The sequence below is a fragment of the Talaromyces stipitatus genome, genomic scaffold, assembly GCF_000003125.1.
Source record: "Talaromyces stipitatus ATCC 10500 scf_1105507295517 genomic scaffold, whole genome shotgun sequence".
NCBI classification, from domain to species: domain Eukaryota; kingdom Fungi; phylum Ascomycota; class Eurotiomycetes; order Eurotiales; family Trichocomaceae; genus Talaromyces; species Talaromyces stipitatus.
In genome coordinates, this window is record NW_002990121.1 from 1,570,587 (window position 1) to 1,593,792 (window position 23,206).

The 23,206-nt window shown below is 47.9% G+C and overlaps 11 protein-coding genes across 12 annotated transcripts, besides 2 other annotated features; 4 read left to right on the forward strand and 7 right to left on the reverse strand.

Annotated features, from left to right (window-relative positions):
- Window positions 1-976: 976 nt before the first annotated feature.
- Window positions 977-3,927, reverse strand: TSTA_006050 (WD repeat protein). Its single transcript, XM_002488184.1, has 3 exons — window positions 3,650-3,927; window positions 2,838-3,592; window positions 977-2,780 (listed from the first exon to the last, which is right to left on the reverse strand). The coding sequence occupies exons 1-3, from the start codon at window positions 3,877-3,879 to the stop codon at window positions 1,117-1,119; spliced, it is 2,649 nt and encodes an 882-aa protein (XP_002488229.1). The 5' UTR covers window positions 3,880-3,927; the 3' UTR covers window positions 977-1,116.
- Window positions 3,928-4,127: 200 nt separating this feature from the next.
- On the forward strand, window positions 4,128-5,384 carry TSTA_006060 (DNA-directed RNA polymerases N/8 kDa subunit superfamily). The gene is made up of 4 exons (XM_002488185.1): window positions 4,128-4,243; window positions 4,297-4,355; window positions 4,406-4,492; window positions 4,548-5,384. The coding sequence occupies exons 1-4, from the start codon at window positions 4,208-4,210 to the stop codon at window positions 4,588-4,590; spliced, it is 225 nt and encodes a 74-aa protein (XP_002488230.1). The 5' UTR covers window positions 4,128-4,207; the 3' UTR covers window positions 4,591-5,384.
- TSTA_006070 (uncharacterized protein) lies at window positions 4,674-6,552 on the reverse strand (the record flags this gene model as incomplete). Its single annotated transcript, XM_002488186.1, has 2 exons — window positions 4,674-6,357; window positions 6,437-6,552. 2 exons carry the CDS (start codon window positions 6,550-6,552, stop codon window positions 4,674-4,676), a joined length of 1,800 nt encoding a protein of 599 aa, XP_002488231.1.
- A 180-nt stretch (window positions 6,553-6,732) lies between these two features.
- Window positions 6,733-8,330, forward strand: TSTA_006080 (uncharacterized protein; the record flags this gene model as incomplete). The annotated part of the gene is made up of 3 exons (XM_002488187.1): window positions 6,733-6,907; window positions 7,029-7,054; window positions 7,152-8,330. 3 exons carry the CDS (start codon window positions 6,733-6,735, stop codon window positions 8,328-8,330), a joined length of 1,380 nt encoding a protein of 459 aa, XP_002488232.1.
- Window positions 8,331-8,521: 191 nt separating this feature from the next.
- TSTA_006090 (D-lactate dehydrogenase (cytochrome)) lies at window positions 8,522-10,713 on the reverse strand. The gene is made up of 4 exons (XM_002488188.1): window positions 10,381-10,713; window positions 9,056-10,330; window positions 8,813-8,988; window positions 8,522-8,753 (listed from the first exon to the last, which is right to left on the reverse strand). Exons 1-4 carry the CDS (start codon window positions 10,643-10,645, stop codon window positions 8,661-8,663), a joined length of 1,809 nt encoding a protein of 602 aa, XP_002488233.1. The 5' UTR covers window positions 10,646-10,713; the 3' UTR covers window positions 8,522-8,660.
- A 2-nt stretch (window positions 10,714-10,715) lies between these two features.
- Window positions 10,716-10,757: a sequence feature (A-rich).
- A 390-nt stretch (window positions 10,758-11,147) lies between these two features.
- TSTA_006100 (xylitol dehydrogenase) lies at window positions 11,148-13,442 on the forward strand. The gene is made up of 3 exons (XM_002488189.1): window positions 11,148-11,405; window positions 11,452-11,574; window positions 11,627-13,442. The coding sequence occupies exons 1-3, from the start codon at window positions 11,385-11,387 to the stop codon at window positions 12,545-12,547; spliced, it is 1,065 nt and encodes a 354-aa protein (XP_002488234.1). The 5' UTR covers window positions 11,148-11,384; the 3' UTR covers window positions 12,548-13,442.
- Window positions 12,714-13,911, reverse strand: TSTA_006110 (Ras family GTPase (Rab4b), putative; the record flags this gene model as incomplete). The annotated part of the gene is made up of 4 exons (XM_002488190.1): window positions 12,714-13,603; window positions 13,654-13,688; window positions 13,737-13,801; window positions 13,849-13,911. 4 exons carry the CDS (start codon window positions 13,909-13,911, stop codon window positions 12,714-12,716), a joined length of 1,053 nt encoding a protein of 350 aa, XP_002488235.1.
- A 203-nt stretch (window positions 13,912-14,114) lies between these two features.
- On the reverse strand, window positions 14,115-15,148 carry TSTA_006120 (uncharacterized protein; the record flags this gene model as incomplete). The annotated part of the gene is made up of 3 exons (XM_002488191.1): window positions 14,115-14,804; window positions 14,860-14,909; window positions 14,965-15,148. 3 exons carry the CDS (start codon window positions 15,146-15,148, stop codon window positions 14,115-14,117), a joined length of 924 nt encoding a protein of 307 aa, XP_002488236.1.
- Window positions 15,149-15,384: 236 nt separating this feature from the next.
- Window positions 15,385-18,187, reverse strand: TSTA_006130 (membrane bound cation transporter, putative). Its single transcript, XM_002488192.1, has 3 exons — window positions 17,181-18,187; window positions 17,051-17,128; window positions 15,385-16,996 (listed from the first exon to the last, which is right to left on the reverse strand). Exons 1-3 carry the CDS (start codon window positions 17,976-17,978, stop codon window positions 15,572-15,574), a joined length of 2,301 nt encoding a protein of 766 aa, XP_002488237.1. The 5' UTR covers window positions 17,979-18,187; the 3' UTR covers window positions 15,385-15,571.
- Window positions 18,188-18,995: 808 nt separating this feature from the next.
- Window positions 18,996-20,671, forward strand: TSTA_006140 (uncharacterized protein; the record flags this gene model as incomplete). 2 transcript variants are annotated; one of them, XM_002488194.1, is made up of 3 exons in its annotated part: window positions 18,996-19,128; window positions 19,190-20,427; window positions 20,465-20,671. In XM_002488194.1, the coding sequence occupies exons 1-3, from the start codon at window positions 19,098-19,100 to the stop codon at window positions 20,669-20,671; spliced, it is 1,476 nt and encodes a 491-aa protein (XP_002488239.1). In that variant the 5' UTR covers window positions 18,996-19,097. The 2 variants fall into 2 exon arrangements, with proteins under 2 accessions (XP_002488239.1, XP_002488238.1); XM_002488193.1 differs by having other exon boundaries at window positions 18,996-20,427.
- A 269-nt stretch (window positions 20,672-20,940) lies between these two features.
- On the reverse strand, window positions 20,941-22,806 carry TSTA_006150 (uncharacterized protein; the record flags this gene model as incomplete). Its single annotated transcript, XM_002488195.1, has 3 exons — window positions 22,455-22,806; window positions 21,092-22,397; window positions 20,941-21,038 (listed from the first exon to the last, which is right to left on the reverse strand). The coding sequence occupies exons 1-3, from the start codon at window positions 22,716-22,718 to the stop codon at window positions 20,941-20,943; spliced, it is 1,668 nt and encodes a 555-aa protein (XP_002488240.1). The 5' UTR covers window positions 22,719-22,806.
- Window positions 22,807-23,133: 327 nt separating this feature from the next.
- Window positions 23,134-23,171: a microsatellite.
- Window positions 23,172-23,206: the final 35 nt, after the last annotated feature.

Genomic DNA, 23,206 nt, shown 5'->3' on the forward strand with positions numbered 1-23,206 from the left:
CATTGCACGAGTGATGGCTAGCAGGAGAACCATCAATCTTTGAGGACTTATATGCTTTGGGGAAGAGTGATCACTCACCATAACACCTTCACTTGCGATTAGAATAATAAGAGAAATAACCGAAGTAAGGAAATCGGATTCCGCCCAAACAATTGATCAATGGTTGCACAAAGTCCTTTGGTTGCGCAATGGCCAGACGGAAGGAATCAATAGATAGATATAGATATATATATAATCACCGCGAGCTAGCTCATGACTTTCCTGCTATTAAACTCGCGTGAGGCACATATGACATTGTTCGAATATGCGCATAGTAGAATATCAGATCGAAGAAGTATGGATGGATGAAGGTACGGAATGAGTGGGGAAGAGCTATCTGCCTTTCCTGGTTGGACTCTGGAATACAGGTCACGAGTAGACTCTGGACAGAACAGTCAAACAGACATTCTGGACCAATCCTTCTGGCAGAGCTGAAGCTGACGGCGCAGATGCACGCGTTTTCTTCCGCACTCAGAGTAGACGGAGGTTAGAGAAGAAACAAAACAAAAACATAGAATATGTTTGGTGGTGATACAAGATCAGAGAGGAGGAGGGACGGAAGGCGGCGCAGGAAGGAGCAGTGAGTGGCCTCAGGCGCCTGCTGCGTGACGGCCTCAGCACTATTGCAGCGAGGTCCACGCCTATTGGCTGGGGGTTCCCAGGGCGCTGGGTTAGACTGGCTTAGGGCCAGTTAGCCGTCCCTAGCCTCTGTTAGTGCCACTTAGTGGTGGCTAACCATCCCCCCTGATTGGCGTTTGCTGCAACGCTCATGCACGTTAAGCGCCACTAAAGTCGTGCCATTTCCTTTCCTATTGGATAAGTTAGTTGCATAAGGAGCATAAGGACTCGATAGCTCTTGAGATGATGCTCAGTATCAAGAAGCCATTAGAAAGATCACCATTGTCCCAATAGTACGGAACGATCGAATCCAATAAACTGTAAATGCTTGCCCTAAATTCTGGGCGTGGAACCTTGACATTGCTATATACTCTTGCGTATCTGACAAAGAAAGAATAAGACTAAACGCCCGTGTAAATGCTGGACCAACAAACTTTTCTTCATGACTCGAGAAACTCTTCAGGAACTGGATACAAGAGCATTGATAACGTCCTTGAATAGCGCTGTTGCAGGCGGCAATGCAAAAGGCGGTGCACGGTCAAATATGCCCCCAAGATTCTCTGATTTGAGGGTTGGCGTTATTGGCTGTTGTTGACGTGTCTGCTCTAAAGTTTTCTGACCGGCACGACCAAAGATGCTATCAAGACCAGCGCCCGCAGCTGCATGTTGTACAGATGCCTCTGTGGACACAGTTAGGGCTTGTGTATTTCGGCTGGGATGACTGAATCGCCAGAGATTTGCTGCAGCATCAATAGCGATATAGCCTCCATTATTCGCGTCGGCGAGGAACTTAATTGGGGGTTTCTCCAACTCAGACTCTGATAACAGAGTCATGGTTGATGTCTTGTACACGGCTATGTTGTAAGTTGATTTGCGGCTGGATTGGCCAGGCAGATTTGCTCCCTTGGCCCTTGTCACAACGGCGAATGTGTCTGAAGACGAATCCGCAGCCAGAGCAATGTGCTTGGATGAGCCAGAGCTTGTCAAGGCTGACTTTGCAGGAGTTTGCACAACATCGTCGACTACGTTCCACACGGCAAGAGACTGCTCAGACAAGACCACCAAGAACCGACCCTGGAACTCGACGCTTCGAACGCTATCAATGGGGAAAACCTGACGACTGCAATATACAGTCCATTGTCGAGTATCAATCAAATGAACCGTATTCTTTATTCCCACAGCAAGGATAGATCCATCCTCGGAAAAGACCATGGCTCCTGCGGAGGCATCACAACCAACATATGACAAGTCCATCGAGGTAAGATTCTTCCAAGTATGCTCCATTGAATTTGAACGAGGTTGCGATTTAGTAGAAATGGTGTAACGGGCAGTAGGCTGCCAAACTTTGACGAGTAGGTCGGTGCCAAGTGTGACGAATTCAGGCCGATCTGAGCGAGCTTTGAGCGAAAGAATTTGGAGTGCTTCGCCGGATGGAGCCAAATGAGGAGACTCAACCCGTGTTGCTAGTTCCCAGATACCCTGTGTCTCACTCCAATGCCAGAACTTCAGGAATATCTCAGTACGCCTCTGCAGTTGCGGGTCCTCGGGGAGAAGAGGGCCTACAGATGCCTCAACATCTTGCCGGGGCGGACTCCAAGAATCTACAGTTGCGAGCCACTGGCCGTTCACACTCAGGTCCATGAATTCTACATTGGGTGGTTGGATAGGTGTTCCTTCTGGACCTCTGTTCAAAATCGTCACATTCGTTCGCGCAAGAGCTTGCCGGGAGATATTTAACCCGGTTTGGATATTGAAAGTTTGAAGGAACGTAAGATTCACAGAGTCACCACCGGGGCTCGCTAGAAGTAATCGCTCGGGTTGGAGAGGATGAAGTATAGCAGGCAACCTTTCACTGCGCGCAACGCCCCTGTCCTTGGTATCAACAATTGCATCAAATGTTGATGGTAAATGTAACCCGTCTATAGTAGCCACTGAATTCAGCTCCGTTGCTGAGATTACTGTAATGGACCTGTCCGCCAATTGAACGGCATACAAAGCTCCAACCGAGGAGATTGTGATACTGCGAATCGGAGACGATAAATGGGGCAGGAAATTCCGGCGACCAGAATCAAGTTGCCAAAAGACTATAACCGACTCCTTTCCTCCCGAAATTATGTAGTTGCCTGATTTATGTTAGTCTTTTTTCGCCGCTCTCACACAAAACGAAGAGTGTAACATACCATCTTGTGACCACCGAAGAGAAGCGACAGCTTCACGGTGCCAATGCAATCGTTGAAGCAGAGGTAGACCAGATGCCCCCTCGCGGCTAATAGAGCCCAATACATCATTGTAAACCAGAATGACCCCAGACGCATCTCCAACAGCTATGTCAATCGACGCAGTTGATTTCTCCCCGGAAACACCAGTCTGTGTTTCTCGGACATCCAAGCAGGTAATCTGCTTAACGGGGATTCTGTACTCTCTCCATTCATAGTCGTTATAATGTCCCTTTTCCTTCGACTTCGGGCTCAAGGTTCCAATGATAAGTTGCTGGCGAGCACAGGCAACAATAAATTGGCCGCCTTGAACAACCTTGAAATGATTGATAGTATTGGCAGTATCTAGCACCACATTATCGGCAGAATCTTTTCGTTGCGCCCACTCCGTGTTCACAACAATGTGGTGACGGGATCCTTTCGACTTGACTGCAAAATACGCCAAGCGCTCTTTTTGCTCGTCTTGAACTTTGAGGGGAACGATTCCGAATAGCGATACTTTAGCAAAATTTGCGCGGTTGATGGTTTCTCGACCTGTGTCCCAATCCCATTGTATAAGTCTGCCGGAAAGTGTGGAAATGTATAGATGCTGAGGGTCCGATGGAACGAGGTGCAGTCCTGTGACATGTGAAGAGTCCTTCATTGTAAGAGTCTTGACGGGTCGTTGCGTCGCCATCGAGTATACCTGAACGGCATCACCGCGACTGAAGAAGAGATACCTAGATAGTCATATAATTAGTTATGGAGCGTCTCACGAGACCAAAGACTGAACATACTTCTCGTCTACTGAGAAAACTGGATCAATGTTGAAGATATTTCCCCGAAACATAAGCTCAAGAGACCAATCCGAAGATTTCTTCTTCTTATCCGACGATGCGACAGCAGCATTGCCTTTGTGTAGTACTTCTTCAGAAGTAGTCTTGAGACGTTTGGATCGACTAACTTTTGCATCTTGGCTAGCATCTGTAGGCCGTTGTCGCTTGACTGTTCTTCCTGACGGCAACATCTTTGCTGGAGATTAACTGAGCGCAAGAATTGCGAGTTCAACCCTGTCAGTAAAACCAGCAGACAGTCAGAAGCCGAGTCTGAGCAATCAATCTTTTTTTGATAAAAAATAAGAGTGGAGATATGAAGCATCTGGCCTAGCGTCTTGGCGGAATTATGACCAATGAGCGGCCGCGTGGCTCCCTTAGCGTGGTCGAAATTCTATCGGAGAAAGCAGAAGATAACCGCCTGCTTCATTTTCTTCACCTTTGTACATCAAGAGTCAAGATCAAGTCATACTCTCTCATTTCCTTGACCGCTACCTGTTTCTACCAGACCCCATATACAAAATGATTATTCCCGTCCGTTGTTTTTCTTGCGGCAAGGTACGGTTTCTGTCTCTTCAGATCCAGTGAAAATCGTTTCTGACAAGGTCTAGGTCGTCGGCGATCTATGGGAGCGATACTTGCAACTCCTCGACGACGGTGTTCCTGATGGGTAAGTCTAGTCGCGTATGTTGTCGCGAGATATTCTGACTCGTTCTATAGTGATGCTATGGATCAATTGGGTTGCAAACGTTACTGCTGCCGGAGAATGGTCATGACACACGTCGACTTGATCGAGAAACTTTTGCGGTATGTACACTCTACACGGTAGGTAACAGAGACATTTGCTGAGGCAGATCAACAGGTACAACTCATCGGAGCGAGAGAAAGCGAAGACACAGGCCTAGTCAGACCCGCGCTGTTACGAATTTAACGAAACTCAAAATGTAATATATGGAATGGTTCTTTATTATCTGATCATATGTTCTCATCATACCTTTGGACTCAAACAAATCAAGAAAGATGCCTTTTTGCCGTGCATGTGGCTTAGATATGCATCCAACTCGTCATCCTCTTCGATCAAAAGCAGGGCATCGCCTCCTCTTTCATCCTTCTCGACGCCCTCGACCCTCGTCACAACGGAATCGGGGTACTTTGTTTGGACTAGATTATGAAGCTCCGCTAGGGACGATGAATTCAACTTTCCGATCCACGTTCTAGATGCCGTGTGATTTTGGCTTTGCGGACTGATTCGGAAATAAACTGGTATCGATGGGTTCTGGAGTAGGGTGTCGACATAGTTGAAGGCTGGATCGCTGTCCTGTTGGAGCGCTCGAACAAGTGATGTGTCGTTTGCCGCTTGGAGTAAGGATGGGTCTATTTGCATTTCACCAAGGTCATTTGACGCCATTGATGCACTCGCAAGAGCTTCGGAGGCTAGATTGCTGATTCCATGATTGTATGCATTGGAGGTAGCGTTTTCTATACTGCTCTGGTTTCGCGCTTTCATTTGCTTTGCGCTAGAAGCTCGTTTCTTTAATGGATCTTGTTTGGCCTGGTCATCTCGAAGGCGTTTCATGACATCGCGACACAGCACTTCAATGGCTTTGACCTTGGTGTTGTGATTAGGATCAGACAGACCTGGCGCTAAAATCTGTTGCAGTAGTTCTGACCCTTGAATCCATCGCTGCTTGAGTTCGTTCCAATGTTCGTCTCCTGCTTCTAGCTTGCTTGTAAAATGGTCGGCTTTTAAAGTACTATAAAACGCGTGTCGGATCTGTCGACTCTCTTCCGGATTAATTCCTAGTGCGTTTTTCGCTTCTGCAATTGTCATTCGAGTTTCCAACGTCCTCATGCGTTTGGTAACATCGGTACAAACAACATCTAGTGCGAGATTCTTCGCTTCTAGCTGGGTGTCGTCCGGCATGCTTGGATCTACGTAAAAGACGCTTCTTAAGTGCGGCGATTCGCGGATCAGCCTATTCTTTGCTTCCTGCCATCGCTCAGGACCTGCAATGGTTTTCTTTAGGAAGCCTGCTTCCTGACATATTCTCTGAAACTCATCGCGTATTTGACGATACATCGCAGAATCTAAATTGAGGTACTGTTTGCTCTCGTCGAGGGTGGTCTCCGAAGGAAAACGCGGTGGTCCTGGTGGATCGGCTGGCAATCCTGCCCAGCCCCGAGTTCGACGACGTCGCTTTTTAGTCGCATAGCGCTCAGCGCTCTCTGCTTTCAATCGTTCGAGACGTTCGTTCCTTTTGGCTACCACTTCCGGCGACAAGTTTGGCGAGTATGATGTCAAAACAGGCGTTTGCTCAGTTAACGGTTGGTTGTCACTACCAGGGAAGCCGTTATGACCGTTGTACATTTCATGCTGTAACGAAAGCACGCCTTCTTCCACGGACGTTTCGGTTGGCGATTGGATTATTGTTGTCTGCGATTTCATGCCGTTTGGAACTCGTAGAAGCCATCGGTTTTTTGCGCGAACACGCATGAGCTCTCTTTCTTTGATGTCATAGCCCTCGTCATTCAGTATTTTCAGCATATCCCGCTGGCAGACATTTCGTTCCCATAGTTGTTTGATGCGAGCGACGAGTTGCGTGTTTTTGTGAGCGGGGTTTTGTTTCGAGGGAAAGCCCCAGCGTTTGAACTGTGTTTGGAAGGCACGTTTACTGTATGAACAATTGGTAGCAGATTAGCATTGAACTGAGAGAAGCTAGAATATGATACGCTTGGAGGGTCAGCTCTTACCTAGGAGCGAATTGGTATGTGTTTCTCATGTATTCCATAATCTCGTCCAAGCCCTTCTTATCGACGATATACATTTGATAACATATATCTCGTTTCCCTTCCCATTCGTACACCATCTTGAATAGAATTGGCGGCCAAAGCAGCCGTTATGAGAGAACAAAAACAATACGGCAGCATTCAAGAACACTTTGCATGACATGTCTCATACACTACCCAACAGTTCAAGAGGCATTAAGGGATGTATAATATGATAGCTGTCGTAAAGCTAGACAGGTGAAAACAGCACTCCGTAGAGGATGCGGAGAAGTTCAGGGCAGACCAAAGACGCAGTCTTGGCGCCAGTTGCCAGGGGAGGGCGTCACGTGCCGCTAATCCTGCCTAGATCGGCTTGTTTGTTTCTTTACACGCACTCGCCTCGTCGCATCCCTCATCGCATCTATGTTTCAAGCTCAACAGGGTCAAAGGTCAACAGTATTTTCCTCCTAAGACATATAATTTGTCTCTATAATTAGGGGTAAGCCCCAGCCTGTAAGAACTGACAGCACGCATGTGGAAAACAGCGCGAACTCCTGATTAACCCCTTTCCGACTAGTGGCGTTGGTTGCGCGCTTCGACCGGGTCTATCGATAGGGAGGGACGGAGTTCGACGGCAACCCTTTCCTGTTCCCACCAGTTTCTACCAACATACGATGATTATCTCTACGACTTAGACCAGGCATGCACACTTGGAGACGGTGATGATGCAGCATTCTGGGAAGCCGGCGACCTTAGTATTGACATATTAGAGGGAATAATCTATCAGCTTGTAATGTTCGCAAACACAGCTCACAAGTCATGGCGGGATCACCATTCTGGAAAGTCGTCTCCTGACTCCTACAGGTATTCTTCCAGCCTGAGTTCCCAAGTTGCGCTCGACACGCCAAGCTCAGAGCCCGCGACACCGGTAGAGGTGCCTCTCCTCGTTCTGCCGAAACGACGGGGTCATCAACATTCGGGAAAGTCCAGCGTCAAATCAGCGCATATACGGAAGCCTTCTCGCGATGAACGATCCTCGACGTCCATCGATTTGTCGCGATCGTCAATTGAGCTTGAGGGGCTTGGAATATACACAAATTTGGAAAGAGACACGAGATTTCAACAGAATCGACACAGTGTCTCAAATCTTCACAGATCGATCAGTGAAATCTCACCTTCGCCGAGTATAAGGCTAGGTCAAACTTATGTGCATCCCCGACGCCAGTTACCCACACCAAGCAGTCCGCTTGGTATACCTCAACGTCACTCGGTGGATGGAGGGTACTTCTCGACTATCAACCGGAGTATGACGGGTTTTACCAGCCCGACCCTCTCCATCCCAGACGATGAGCACGAGGACAACGACAGCAATTCTTTCGACGAAGCAGATACACCAAAAACAACATCATTAGAGCTTAGACGTTCTACTCCAATAATACTTCAAAGAGCGCAAACCGACACAGCGCTTAGCAGGGCTTCCTCATGGAAGGAGTCCGAATTCCTATCGTCGACCGAGTTGACATCCCACGCAGCCGCTGTGCGTGCTGCCCGGATCGCCTTTGCGGAGAAAGAAGCTTCGAAAGCCCGAAAACTCGAGGAGCAACAAAAGAAAAAGACGCAACAGCGTGATGAGCGTCGACATCAGCGATCAGTCAGTCATATGGTAAAATACATAGACCTTGAGGAAGACATGGCTCCAGACCAAGTGACTTCTGTTCCCCCACTTCCAGGCAAACCAATTACACCGTCGTCCGCCTTGGGCCCACCAAAGCTTCCAGCAGCAACAAAGCATAACTGGAACAAATTCCTTACATGGGGGAAAACACGCTACTATAAAGCAAAGAGGAAGGTCTCCATGCCTGTACCGACTTTTAGGTAACATTTCAAACGATCTGACCTTGCCTTCGCGCCTCGAGTACCAACTGTACAAGTTGGTTGATACAATTGACACTACACCTGAGAATTGTTTGTATATAAGCGATGATAGCGTTTTAGCATGCATTCCGGGGATTTGATGTACATAGTCCCGTGAGTCGAGCAATTGCATTCTCTTTCAATCTTTCCATGATTAGTGTCTTGCAATTCAATTTTCATTGCTTCTATATGCTTGAGATATGCCAATGGATACAACCAGTCACTGCAGACTGTAAAGATTGAGACCAATGATATGACACAGTCATTTGTATGAATTTTTTCTATTTATGTAAATTTACCAATCCTTAATCTCCCCTGCAGCCGCCGGCTCAACCCTAACAATCTTATCGCAGTTGAGCAGACATAACGGATCAAGAGCAAATTTCAACTGATAGACATGTTAAGTACTCTGGACGAAAGTGGGAAGGGGATGAGACGTTGACTAACCTTGCGCATGGCATCTACCGCAGTCTCGCCAAGCTCATGAGGTAGATAATCTCTCTTGATGAGTCCGACTCCGTGTTCGCCGGTAACGGTGCCTTCCATCTCTACAGCGTTTACGACCATGCGATGCACGACTTCCTCGGCAAGGTCTTTCTGCTTGTCGTTGAATAGAATAATGGCTTTTCGATACCGATATTAGCGACCGTACAAACTATCTTGAGTGACTGAGGGAGGATAAGTGTTTACCATGGAAGTTGCCATCTCCGACATGACCGCAAATACCAGCCAGTAGACCACTCTCCGTCAAATCTTTCTTTGTCTTGTCCATGATATCTGGCAATCTGCTGATTGGTACCGCAACATCTGTGGTCCAGACGTGGTCACCTGGATCGCGTTTCATGGCTACCACACTCCAAAGAGCAGCTTTGCGGGCGCTCCAAAGCTCTTTCATTTCTGTATCGTCGCGAGCAAATTCGAACGTCTTACTTCCAGTGCTCTTAGATAGCTTTTGGACTATATTGATCTGCTCCTTTACTCCCGACGGAGTACCGGTGAACTTGAAGAATAAGGTTGGTGCCTCGGTCCATTCACGTCTGGTAGATTTGCTGGCATTGATGCATTTCATCTGCACATCATCCAAGATCTCGAGACCGGCGACCTGGATACCTTCCTCGACCACTCTTCGGGCGCAATCGGCAGCGTGCTGAACGGATGGGAAACTGGCCACAGCCACACTTTCACTCTTGGGCTTCACGGTCAACTTCAATGTTGCTTCTGTCACGAGACCGAGGGTACCTTCGCTTCCAATAAAGAGTTTGGTCAAGTCATATCCAGCACTGGATTTCTTGGGTCGCTGTCGTGTTTTAATCACCGTTCCGTCCGCGAGGACTACTGTGAGGGATGCAACCCATTCTCTCATGGTTCCGTATCGGTACGCATTCGTGCCGGAACAGCCAGTTCCAACCATACCTCCAATCATAGCTCCTGGACCGGGGTCCGGAGGGAAGAAAAGCCCCTCTTTGGCAATTTCCTCGTTCAAGTCTTCCCAGCCCACGGCAGGCTGCACGACAACATCAAGATCTTCTTTGTGGAAAGCCAGGATTTTATTCATGCGTTCAAAGTCAATGCACACTCCACCTCGAGTTGGGGCGTAATGTCCTTCCAGGCTTGTACCGCCTGAGTATGCTGTCACGGGGATCACTCTTTCATGACATATTTTCATAATCCGCGATACTTCCTCTGTTGTGGACGGATAGACAACAATGAACGGCTTCTCGTTGTCCTTTGGTGAATAAGTAGAGAACTCGGAGCCCGAATGAGACATGCGATCAAATTCTTCGGTGGATACATTCTCTTTGCCGACAATGTTGACAAAGTCGGCCCACGCAGCTTGTAGATTTGCTGTGGTGGTGTTGTGTTTAACGGGTCGCGTTTCGGAGAGCGGGATCGTGGACGATGTTGAGGGGGCAGCAGGTTTGAGGGATCCAAGGTAGTATCCGCCAGTTGTGAAGAATACCAGCACTATTCCTATCAGTATTTTGAATGTTTCAATGAGTAGAAAGCATACACACCAAACATTAACGCCGCATATCTGGAACCGGGAGATTGAGTCTGATACTGCAAGAATCGTTCTTGCTCCGCGCGCTCTCTTTTCAAACGCTGCTGCGTGCTCTCATACAATTGACCCTTGAATGACGGTCTCGGTTCTTCTTGCAATTGTCGTGTAGAAGTCAAATGACGACGATACAAAGGTGATGACAATGCATGCTCAGTCCGAACGGACGGCCGACGGAGGCATTGCGCCGCCGGGTTGGCTCGTAGGACGGATCGCCTCATGTTGATATTGTGCGTATTTGTGATCAATGCCGAATCATTCAGAGTTCAAGAATGATCTCGGTCGGTGCAGAAGGAAAAAAAAAGAGAAGCACAAGAAAAAGAAGAAAAGAGAGCTCTCTCGGTCGAGAGAATCGCGAGGAGAGATCAGGCTTGGCGGCCACATTCGGCTTAGCCGGGTCGTTGCGTCATTGACAGACTGGCAGACTCTCCGATCACTCCGACTCTCATTCATTCTCTAGACATGCGACTGAGCACCTACTTGGTAGCTAACAGCTCATCAATTGACAGTCTTGACAGCGACGATACAGCCACTGGATAAGACGAGGAAGGTCAGCCGACAGACTACCAAAGCTTAGGTACTCCCGGCTAAATCCAAGCTCCGTAATTTCTGCGTAACCCGGCGGATAATACCCCCTCTACGATCAGACGGTTAAATACCCTTCGATCCGGTGAGCCTCTATTGCTCAGAATGTCGTTTAAAATACTCGAGTCCAGGTCTGGATCTATCCACTTAGTCTGTGTCTACTGGTGGTCGAGAGCAAAAGTTGAGCTGTTCACCTTCCCCGCATATGAGCGGATCCAATTATTCTGGCAAGGAACGAGAATCATTGGCGACGAGGAAGAACAACTCAACGATGCGTAACACATGACCTGAAAATTTATTAGACGTTTTTCCCCCATCATCTTTTATATTGCTGTACTCCCCTTCTATTCACATTCTTCTCGTCGACCGGTCACTATGTCTCTCACGGAAACCAAAGTAGGTCTCTTCCTCTCTGCGAGAAGACTAGACTAACACTATTCAGAACCTCTCCTTCGTCCTCGAAGGCATCAAAAAGGTCAAATTCGAGGAACGCCCAATCCCTGAAATCATTGACCCCTACGATGTGCTCATCAACGTCAAATATACCGGAATATGTGGCAGTGACGTAAGCACCACAGCAATCTCTTGTTCGCGACGTCCAAACTAATAATCATCAGGTCCATTACTGGGAGCACGGCTCAATCGGCTCCTTCGTTGTCCGCGAACCCATGGTCCTCGGTCACGAATCATCCGGCGTAGTGAGCAAAGTCGGCTCAAAAGTGACTACCTTAAAAGTCGGCGACCAAGTGGCCATGGAACCCGGTATTCCCTGCCGGCGATGCGAGCCCTGCAAATCCGGTAAATATCATTTGTGTATCAACATGGCCTTTGCCGCTACGCCGCCGTACGACGGGACATTGGCGCGGTATTACAGGTTGCCCGAGGACTTTTGTTACAAACTTCCCGAGAACATCCCCCTCAAGGAAGGAGCGCTGATTGAGCCGTTGGGTGTTGCGGTGCATGTTGTCAAGCAAGGTGGTGTAGTACCGGGAAATTCAGTGGTCGTATTCGGTGCCGGTCCCGTGGGATTGTTATGTGGTGCTGTCGCAAAGGCATTCGGCGCAAGCAAGGTCATTATCAGCGATATCCAACAGAGCAGACTGGATTTCGCAAAGAAGTATATTGCAGACGGCACTTTCCAGCCAGCCCGCGTATCTGCAGAGGAAAACGCAAACCGTCTCAAGGAGGAGCACGACATACTCGCTGGTGCTGATGTTGTTTTGGAAGCATCCGGCGCTGAACCTGCTGTTCACACCGGTATTCACGCCCTTAGGACCGGAGGCACGTTTGTTCAGGCTGGTATGGGTAGATCAGAGATTAATTTCCCCATTATGGCAGTGTGTGGAAAGGAGTTGAACTTCAAAGGCAGTTTCCGATATGGAAGTGGAGATTACAAGCTTGCTGTGGAATTGGTGGCCACAGGCAAGGTCAGCGTCAAGGAGTTGATTACGGGCGAGTTCAAGTTCGAGGATGCCGAACAGGCTTATATCGATGTTAAGGCGGGTAAGGGGATTAAGACTATCATTGTGGGTTTGTAATGATTTTATTGATATATAGATAATCCAAGAGTGTTGGCAATAAAGATTTCAATGAAAAGACAAAGTAAACCAACTGTGAAGGGGTATATGACAAAATAAAATAAACGAATGATAAACGCTGAACAGCATCAAGCAGGAAACCGCTCCAGCCAAAATATATAAACATTCAACAACAGCCCCCTCGAGTCGAACCTGTTATTCGAAAAACATCCCCCCATTCCCCAGCAGATCCCATCCATGAACTATTATTACTTCGTTTGGCATTTCTCTTCCTCCTACCGTGAAGTTGGCTAGCACTATCATCAACAGTCAACCCACTCCTCACACTCGCCGCATCACTCGCCGCCATCCCCCAGGCTCCAGAATCACCATACTGAATCCCACTCTGCGGATCATCCGGATCAATCTCACCCAACTCGATTTTGGTCAGTATAATCCTTGCGAGACGAGTAAACAGCTCTTCGACGTTCTGGCCTGAGAATGCAGATACTTCAACGGCCACGGGGATGTTGCTGCGTGTTGCCCATTCTATAGCTTCGAGGTCACTGACTTGTCGACCGTGCGAGGCTTTTGTTGCTGTTAGACGAGTACCGGCTGTTGAGAAGTTTGTGCTTGTCACGGAACGGAGGGAGCCTGCTCCTGTCTTGCTGCTCGCAGCATCGAACATGTACATGGATGTGTTCCTGCTACTCGACACACTATTCGCAATCGACGTTGACGCTTCGTCTTCTGTTTCTTCCATCTCGGTCTCATCACCATCAACCAATAAATCCGTCTTATTCCCCGCCAATATAGTCGTAAGATTCGGTGATGCTAACGCCCTCGCATCCATTAAAAATGTCGGTAGCGCCGCAAACGAGGCATATGACGAAACATCATAAACTAACACCGCGCCCGCAGCTCCACGATAATATGATCTTGATACGGAACGGAAACGTTCTGTGCCCGCCGTGTCCCAGAGTTGGAGTTTGATGCGTTTGCGCCGGGAGCCCGTACCGATTTTGACGATTTTTGATGAGAATTCGACGCCGATTGTTTGTGAGGACAGGACGCGCCCTTCGATTCCAATTAGTAGTCGTACTATTTTTGGTCTGAGGAAAACGTACATTCATCCTTCACAAAGCGATGGAGTAGACATGACCTTGGTGATATTAGCAAGAAACCAGGTTGCTAGAACGAAGCAACATACTTGCCAGTCCCACTAGGTCCGATCAGAATCACTTTCGCCAGGTAATCGTACATACTCTCAAGCTCCTTAAGAAAATCAGTTTCGTATCGCAAAAGTACAGCAAATAACTGACCTGATTCCGGTCCGGTATGGAGGAAGTCGAGGAAGCGTTGGACTGTTTTCTGTGCCGAGGCATTGCGAGTCATTTCTGTATGATCCAAGAATATTACTTAGGATTGTTCAAATACCCAAAGAACCGACTTATTATGGTATGTTGGGTATTAGAGTGAAAACGAATAAGAGGATAGTCCGAGGTGACTTGTTTAAAGTTGAAGGTGTGGGGGGGGGGAAGACAAACTTCACTTCGACATCATCTCTGAGCAACACACTCACAAACAACTAGTATCTAGCCATCCACTTCGCCGGATCAAACTTGACCTCAACATCTACACCACCAAAGATTCCCACAGCCGCATAAAGATCGAACTTTCCTTCCAGACCATATACACCTTCCGCCTCCGAGTCCAACTCTTCATGCAAATCCCAACTTCCGGCTTCAACACCGTTTCTCGTGAAGAATACCGTCGCATCTAATACCAGTCGTTGTGATGGTGCATTTGTGCTTGTTATGCCAGGTGGATTAAACCTCATCCCCAATCCCACCGTCTCCTCCGTTCGAAACGCACTCGTAAACTCCTTCCCGCCGAGATTATCATTCACAAATCTACATCCGTCATCCGAGAAGACTCCAATACTAGCTCTATCCCATCCCGGCGAGCGCCACGAGGGATACGGCTGCGCTACAAATCCAATCGAAAACCCGCTCGCATCACCTCCAAACGGTCGACGATGATACTTATTAATGGTGACTTCAAAGTAGATCGTCTTTGGCCTCTCCGTGACCATGGGCGAATCACGCATGGCGTAGTATAACGGTAATAAGGAAATAATGCTGCAATCACGACAGTTTTTGTCGCTGCGGATTCTCCAGTGGCCGCGACTCGGGGTGTCGAGAGTACCGCGATATTCGATGGGTTGGCCGGGACGAATGTCGCCGTTTAGAGTGCTTGTGTAGACTGCTTCTGAGGGCTGATTTTGTAAGTTTCGTACACCTATATAGACATGTAGAGACATAAAATATTACCCTGACAGGCCTCCATAATGGCCTCTCGTTGCAAAACTCCTTTGCGCGATCTGTATATCATCATATTAGTAGCCTTTCACACCACTAAAGGGACAAGAAACACACCGGCATCGTCACCAGATGCATTCCCCGTCTCAGAAGCAAACCTCGATATTGCCGGTGGAGGCGGTAATGTCGATGTGTCAGGGACTTGTTCTTGCCAGTTATGATACGGAGGAGGATTGTCATTGATCTCGTCTTGCTGTTGGGCTGTCCAGCCTGGTGGGGGACCTGGAGGTGGTCTGTACATTTTGATATGTTACTTAGTTGGAAGAAAAATGTAAGGAGGTAGTGCGTAGACAATGAATGACCTGTTGAGTAGGCAGACGTCCATTATTGTGCAACAACGAGATACAATGGAGATGATGATGATGCCTTGGGATGAACATTGGAAAAGGTACTCAGATGTGGCTGTGCAAATTGCTGGGCCAAATACGCTCTTACATTTTAAATTTCAAATGTTCTAAGTGACTACGTCTGGTAAACATAATAGCATAGTTTCAGCTCCAATTGAGCGCACTACCGAGATAGCATACTAAACTAATCCATTGAGTCTGAAAACAAATTGTGTCATTCTGATTGCAAACCCCTAAAATCAATTGATAGAATCGATTCATTCAGATAGAATCCAGACCAGTCTCACCATGTCTGAAGTCTCAAATGGAATATGAGATCAACACTGCCCAGTCATTGTCCCACCATTCACAGTACTAGTATTTTCGCATGCAGGGTAGAAATATGCCGATACAGCGATAATGACATACGCTGCTATGAGCAACGCTCCCTCAAGATAGTTACTGCGACCATCCAGCATGAGATAGTTGACAATAAAAGCAGAAGCAAACAGAGAAACCGTCTCAAACAGGCTAAAATAAAGCGACATCTCAGTGTTCAAGATCCAGCCGAGAAGGACAATAACCGGCGTGACAAACAATGCGATTTGAATGCTACTACCTAGAGCAACACCAATAGCGAGATCCATCTTGTTCTTGCTTGCTACTGTAACTGCAGTGACGTGCTCGGCAGCATTACCGACAATCGGAAGAATAATCAACCCAATGAATGCCTCGCTGACCCCAGTAGTGCTGACTAAATAGTCAATAGAATCAACAAGGAATTCAGCGCAGACGGCCACAAGGGCAGTGGTGATAAGCAAGAGAACGATAGCTGTGATCCGGTCCAACTTGGGCTTCTCTGCAGGATCATCCTTGATCTCAACCCTCTTCTTAGACACAAGATGCGGTAGAGGTTGAGCGGACGGAATCGCGGTAGCTACAGCCAATACCGCTGGTCCCGACGCTGGCCTGTTAAGACGATCGGGCAAAGAATTGGTCCGACGAAGACTTTTGTTGCCGCCAGCCCCAGGGGCTGGAGCGCCCAGTTGAGAGTCGGGCTGTGCCTGTGACAAGGTAAACACATTTGGTGTCAAAACACGTGGTAGGGCTGGTTTGTATGAAATGTTGCGTATGTTGAATGGTCGTTTCTGGGACGCACCCTCCCCGCTATCTCCCGGAGCAGGCGTTGACTGCGATATGATGTCCTCTTCGATGATACCCTCCTCTTCAGACGTTCGGCGCATCGGGTCCTTCGACCGGGTATATCGTGGCTTTCGCTTCTTTTCTGCCGTACGATTCTCTGTATCGACAGTAAAGTCACGAGTCATCACCTCACTAGAAGATTCTGTACTCAACGGGGGCCGCTCTGGTGTAACAGACTCCTGACCGTTGCTTTTGGCACTGACTTTGTGTCCGGAAGTATGTGTCGAAGTGTCGTCGATCACCTGAGAGCCAGAAGACGCAGTACGCACGAACGACGGAAGAGACGGGACCGATGTAGTATCCTTAGATGCAGAGCTAGACTTGCGTCTACGCTTCTTGCGAAGAGCTCGTCTAATCCTCTTGACAGTCGTGTGAGAACCCGAGCTGGCATCACTGTCATCGTCGCTGGATGACTCTGAGCTCGAAGACGAATTGAGGATGTCTGCAAGTACGCCAGGATGGGATTCTTCGTCAATGACATGTTGGGGGGTACTTTCGTAAATGTAGGAATGGGATTTCAGCTGAAAGAGGAGGTACAAGATGTAGACCAGAAGGAGGACCTATTCATCCATTAGGAGCTGTAAGATTATTCGATACAAGGATCGAATACTTACCACACTAGTACCTCGGCTAACCTTGAGGACAGCCGCATCTGCGTTCGACAGAGTGCTGAAAGATGCATGAAAAGCGGTCTAATGCGTCAGACGGGGATGGATTCCATCTTGCAACAACGGACGAACTTACAGGTAGAAGCAAACTAATCACACTCAAACTCAAAAGGCACGCGCTCATTTGAGTAATGGCAGAGTTGTACAACTGTTCACGGAAGCGTAGACCACCGAAAAGAAAACACATGCCGAGGATGAGCAGCAAGTTTGCAAGGATTGAGCCGAGCAGAGAAGCCTGCACAATGGCGATTTCATCGGCCACCAGGGCGATGATGAAGATGATGAGTTCCACAGCATTTCCAAAGGTGACGTTCAGTAGAGCACCAATGGTATCGCCCATATCCGTAGCGACACATTCGGTCGCGTATCCGAGCATCCACGCCAAGGGGATAATGGCAACGGCATTGATAGAGAATACAACGGTTGGTGAGATGGGACCATCGTTTCCCATCGAACGTTGCACTCCACCGAGGGCGATACCCACGGGAACGAAGAGGAGCAGCCAGTTGACCCAGCTTGATAGTATAATAAGCTTGACGGAGGTAAAGGCTCTGCTAAAAAAGCCAGGCCTGGGCTCATCAGAATCTAGGGCGGAAGTCTTCTCTCCATCGTGGGTATCCACAGGGATTCCTTTAGTCGCGGAAGGATCGTAGGTGACATGTTGGGGTGGTTGTGCTTTGGTGGGAGCTCCAGGTCCAATTGGACCAGTAGACGAGTGAGGGCCATCTTGATTCTTGGGTTGTTGGTTGGTTATCGGAAGAATGGAAGTATCACGACGCGACGTGCTGCCGTGAGGGAGTAGGTGGTTGGCATAAGAGTGTATTCGATCCCTGATACCGAGACGGTGTATAGGTGGTTCGTCAGGTTCGTTCATCGATGTCGATGCAGTGATAGCACCAGTAGCAGGGGCAGTGTTAGAATCCAGGGTGAATAACGCGATGAAAGAAAGACACAACCAGATGGAACTCAAAAGATAAGGTGATAGAAGTCAAGAAGTGCAATGAAAAAGACAAGCCCGTAGAGGGTTGGTAGAGAGAGAGAGATGGCCTGGTTTGTCGATGAGAGTTGCTTTTTGTAGGCTGTATTTGTTAACCAACTCGTACAGCGTCAGTGGCGATGCGATAAGGAATTGTGTCACGTATTTACCGTATCCATACACGGCTAGTCCGCATTAGGCCATGGACTAATCAATCTGATCTTTCTGAGCATTTCTATTGGCTTGCTACAATCCACTAGTGCTACAAACAGTTTAGGGCCGCCCCGGCGAAGCTGTTAGCGCAATACGTAGTCCATTATGTCCCAGACTCAAGAGCTTGAAGCAGACCAATCAGACATGCGTAATATTGCATAATCAGGCCTGGTTGACAATGATCTTTGTTGGGAATTGCACTGTGTTCGGCATGTTGGGTAGTTATGTACAATTCACGCTTGGGGTTATACTCCTTGAAGCGAGAGGTCATGTGCTGTGTCCAGCATGACTCGCATTCTCCCATCATTATCAAGGCAGAGAGATACAGACTAAGTTACTCCATACTACTCCTACTGTACTACATAGTACGTACTACGTAGGCAAGGACGCGAATCCAATGCGTCATTGGTGTCACGTTTTCCGCTGACTACGCCAAGACACGCCAAGCCGCCAAGATGCAAAATCGCATAACGGAGGATATCTCGTCCAATTAAAAATAAGCACTAGAATGCGGCTGCTGTGATTGGCCAGCCACTTCCGACCTTATCGGGAGCGCTTCCAGGGCCGCCAGGGCTCTTACATAAGCAAGTATTCAGCCAATGGCGTTGCGCCTTTTCTCGATTGGCCAGGTTTCGAGGCTGCAGGGAAGACTGAGACAGCTCATCATCTAGAACGCAAAAGATGGCCTCAGAGGGGCAAAGTATACTCGAAGCAGCATAGTTGATCTATCCATGAGATCGACTGGGCAGCCTAACTGAGACATGCCGAAGAAAAAATAATCGAGGGCTAACTAATTTTGTGATTATGATCTATGAGCTCATAGCAGACTTAAAAGGTGGGATGCCCGATTTCTAGAGGCTATGGGTGGCCTGTTTATTTTTTCACCTTCTTTTTAGGTCTTTCTCTTGTGAGTACAGAGACATACACAACAATGGCTGAAGTCGCCCAACCCAGACGCTCAAGAAGGTTCTCCTTCTCACGACGGCCCCAGAGTATAGCCGTCACAGAGGAACCCAAGTCTCACCCGCCAGTAACCACAATTGGCTTTCCAATAGATGCAATTCCGCTAAATCAGGACAATCAGCAAGAACGTCCGACGTCGTCATGGAGGAATGCCTTTAGACGATCACAGTCAGTTGATCGGACTAATAGTAGAGCGCCTTCTTCAGATCGTCGGGCCTCGCGTCGCTTGGTGAAGAAGCAACAGCCAGGAAGAGATACTAGCGTGTCATCGCAAGCTCCGACGTTGCCGAATGTGCCTTTGCTATCGAATATATCCACGCGCATTCAAAGTCGGCGTGCCAGTGTGTCGAATAGTGACAGACCGGAAGCTGTGGAAGTACCACATACGGACCTGCCCTCCCAATATGGATACGACAGAATTAGCAGCAACACGAGGCACGGACAGAGAGAACAGCAGAAAAATGATCAACCCTCAGAGAAGGATCTCCCTCAGGCACCGGCGACTCCTACCCTGCGAAGAGTCGGTAGTCCATTTTATCTTACTGCATCTGACAAAGCGGCAGCCACATCTTACGATGCCGTGGCGAGTATGGAGCAGAGACCTAGTCTGGACACCACGCAGGATGATTCCATGATCCCTCATTCCCTACGAGTTGGTCGGTCAAAGATGGAGAGTCAAGATAGGGCAACCTCACCAATACAGGGAAACCCGTCTTATCATAGTTTGCCTAGGTACAGTCCGTCGGATGCTCCGGCACAACAGGTCAATTACGACAGCATCTCTTCTCTTGTGAAGGGACTCAATGTGTCAAAAGAGGCCGTTTCGGAACAACGGCTGTCAGTTGACGTTGATAAGCGCAATGAACGAATCAAAAATCTACGACCACTAAAGACAATGTCTCCACGAGCCCATCATGCCAAAACCCCATCATCGTCTTCAGCTTCATCATATGGATCATCCGCGTTCTCAGCAATGGGCGAACCAGCTACCCCCGTCAGCTCAAATGCGTCCACTTCCAATTTCGAAACAATCAGCAGCAACAACAGCAAAAAGGAAATCCCGCGAAACACCATGTCACCCAAACACGACAAATATCTCGCCAAGATCTTCGTCATCTGCTGCCACTGCAACTACTGGCACGACGTGCCGTCCGGCATGTACGCTCAAATGGTGATTCCGGAATGTCTATTATTTTCCGGATTACCAGAACCCTCAAGTTCACGGTCTTCCCGATCATCTAGTCAGGCGCGTTCGTCGTCGAAATCGTCAGCATCAAAACAATCCTTATTCTCAGAACGATCGTCTTCTGCGTCAGGACCGTCGTCTTCACCCAAGGCTACGGTCAAGTGTTCATGGTGCCAGCATGAGATGGCAAAATCATGTTGCACCAGTTGGACTACGATGGTTCATTTGATTGAGAAGCATCATTAATCTCCACCGCAGCCTTCTCTTTTCTATCCTGCTGCCCTTTTTTTTTTTGGAATTGCATCATGCACTTCACTGTAATTTTTGACTTGTTTTACGACTCACTTCATGCCAGCAGCGACGACTAACGAATTCACGATATGGACGATGAATAGATGAATATATTCTCAGGATGTCAAATGGGTTACCTTATCATAATCGATAAATAATATATATACAATGAATCTTCCTTCTCATTACTGAACTACTCAAGTAGTGTCAAGCAACGGAATAACAAGAAATCCTGAAACACTCCTCGACATCCTCTTTGCGATATCCCGCTTTATCAGCGAGGCAGACTCCTCTGGATATAAGTTCTGGATATAGTATTAGTACAGAACTAAGCGACTTCAAATGGTAGAGATCTCACCTTTGAGGAACATATCAACATCGAATATAACCGTCGACTGTCGCTTTTTCTTCGTCTTCGTATCCTTGGAAACATCCTGCGACGACAAAGTCACAGACTTCAAAGACGGATCTATCAAATCTCCCCGCCGCTCATTCTCATTCTCATTGAGATGCTCCAACAGATTCACCGATGATTCCGGTAACGTCACAAAACTAGCATGTGTATTAACATGAATACCCTTTTCGCGAATATAGCCCTCGACATCATTACTATCGAACCATTCCCCGCCCATTCCTCGCGCGGCGACGATTTCTTCGAGGGTAGTGCAATCATGAGATAAAGCCCCTTGATGGAAGGGCCATGGACCGATGAATTTCGAGAATGGGTATAGATTTGTCGTTGCTGTGGGCGGTGTCTGATTCCCAGGTAGAAGGCGGGAGTAATGCATACCTGCATTTCCGAGGGTGTATCGCGGAGTAGTTGAATAACTTGTATTTGCGCTGGAGTTGGAACTGGAACTGGAACTGGAGACGGCGTTCGGTGTGAGTGTGGCACTGGTTATGGCGTTCCAAAACCGCTCTGTAAGAGCCTGTTTACTCCTGAAGGACAACGAAAATCGGTATGTATATAATATATCTTTTGGGTCTGTATTTGGATCTGTGAGTAATCGGTAGCCGTATTCGGCGCACTGTCTGGCTAGACGTCGCGCCAGTGACGATTCGTTGTGGCTATATGTTAATGGTGTAGGCATAATGTTGTGCTGAAGCCATGAGGTCGAATTGGGATATGATTCTGTCGTCGAGTAGGAGGATATCATTTGCATTCCCGGATCATCCGTCTGTGTAGTAGGTGGTTGTTGCTGGTTGACAGTGTCCAGATCATAACCCTGAAAAAGCGACCCGACGTCCATCGACGATGCATTATCGTTGGCTCCATATAATAGGAAATTGAACTCCTCCAGATCCTCGCTGATCTGGGGCGATTGCTTCATAAGCAATGCATCGCCCCCTTCCCCCAAAGATGAATGGTTACTCGCAGATTCGTCTACAGGCGAACCATTGGCAGTCGCATAATCACTGCTTTCCTTCGCAAGCTTCATAAGCGCATCCGACTTCTGCAAAAGTTTCTGGAATCCGTACGTCACGGGTGTTTGTTGCAGCAATAAGCCCGAACCAACGAGAACATTACGAAAGTTCCCTACCGAGACATTCATCTCCCGAATAGCGGCGTCAAGGACTGAAAGGCGTTGGCTGAGGGATGAAATAGTAGCTTCTTTGCGCGAACGGTATGCGCGTTGAGCAAGTCGGATTTGTGTTCTCCGTCTCTACGAAGGTCATCATTGTCAAAACTAGCTCGTAAAGATAGTCAACGATGAACAAACCTCGGCGGCATTTTCATCTTTATCCAAGACTCGAGGCCGACCTCGTTTCCGTTTCGAGACTTTAGTATCGTTGGATTTGCTAGTACCCTGTTTATTCGTATCTCTTTTTGACTTGGCTTTCGGAGTCGACGGTCTTGTTGTATCCTCATTCTGGACCAAAGTAAGACCGCCATACAGAATATTCGAATCGATCCGTCCTCGCTCGAACCGCTCTGGAATTGGGTAGGAGGATGAGGAGATGATGTCGATTGGCGATAGGGACATGATGAATTAGATTAATTGAAGATTACTGTTTGATGAGTAAAGAGGAGAAGTAGATGAATGATTCAGCAAGAGGGTCCCACCGGTGTTCAAATATATCTGGGCTCCTTTCTGTACGTACAACTCTTCACGTAAGAACGGGTTAAAGCAGCGACGAGTCCGTGCGATGATATTGGTGGGGGTGTTTTCACCTGACCTTTTGATACCGGTGAAATACTTAAAGCAGCGGGGAAAGCTTAATGAGATGACAAATTACTGTAGTTAAGTCATCTTGCTTACTAAGAATGTATCGCCAGACACCTTGTGGGGCCCTCTACTTTGCCGAGGTATGGTTGAGAGTTGTATTTCACGTACCTAACAGACAATACATTGAGACCGTTCAAGTACTCTATGGCCATGGAAACATACAATGTGAACATATATGTATATGTATTGTAGATGTATTGTATATGTATAGAAGGTAAGGGTACCGGTATATACCGGTACCTTTA

Excerpts from the sequence above, each read along its gene's own strand:
- TSTA_006050 (XM_002488184.1), bottom strand. The coding sequence starts at position 3,879 with ATGTTGCCGTCAGGAAGAACAGTCAAGCGACAACGGCCTACAGATGCT. Across the intron at positions 3,593-3,649 it reads GTTTTCTCAGTAGACGAGAA|GTATCTCTTCTTCAGTCGCG; the intron begins GTATGTTCAGTC and ends ATGACTATCTAG. Across the intron at positions 2,781-2,837 it reads TCTTCGGTGGTCACAAGATG|GCAACTACATAATTTCGGGA; the intron begins GTATGTTACACT and ends AACATAAATCAG.
- TSTA_006060 (XM_002488185.1), top strand. The coding sequence starts at position 4,208 with ATGATTATTCCCGTCCGTTGTTTTTCTTGCGGCAAG. Across the intron at positions 4,244-4,296 it reads GTTGTTTTTCTTGCGGCAAG|GTCGTCGGCGATCTATGGGA; the intron begins GTACGGTTTCTG and ends GACAAGGTCTAG. Across the intron at positions 4,493-4,547 it reads TTGATCGAGAAACTTTTGCG|GTACAACTCATCGGAGCGAG; the intron begins GTATGTACACTC and ends GCAGATCAACAG.
- TSTA_006090 (XM_002488188.1), bottom strand. The coding sequence starts at position 10,645 with ATGAGGCGATCCGTCCTACGAGCCAACCCGGCGGCGCAATGCCTCCGT. Across the intron at positions 10,331-10,380 it reads ATATGCGGCGTTAATGTTTG|TGCTGGTATTCTTCACAACT; the intron begins GTGTGTATGCTT and ends TGATAGGAATAG. Across the intron at positions 8,754-8,812 it reads CGGTAGATGCCATGCGCAAG|TTGAAATTTGCTCTTGATCC; the intron begins GTTAGTCAACGT and ends CATGTCTATCAG.
- TSTA_006100 (XM_002488189.1), top strand. The coding sequence starts at position 11,385 with ATGTCTCTCACGGAAACCAAA. Across the intron at positions 11,406-11,451 it reads TGTCTCTCACGGAAACCAAA|AACCTCTCCTTCGTCCTCGA; the intron begins GTAGGTCTCTTC and ends AACACTATTCAG. Across the intron at positions 11,575-11,626 it reads CCGGAATATGTGGCAGTGAC|GTCCATTACTGGGAGCACGG; the intron begins GTAAGCACCACA and ends AATAATCATCAG.
- TSTA_006130 (XM_002488192.1), bottom strand. The coding sequence starts at position 17,978 with ATGAACGAACCTGACGAACCACCTATACACCGTCTCGGTATCAGGGAT. Across the intron at positions 17,129-17,180 it reads TGATTAGTTTGCTTCTACCT|ACCGCTTTTCATGCATCTTT; the intron begins GTAAGTTCGTCC and ends CTGACGCATTAG. Across the intron at positions 16,997-17,050 it reads TTAGCCGAGGTACTAGTGTG|GTCCTCCTTCTGGTCTACAT; the intron begins GTAAGTATTCGA and ends ATGGATGAATAG.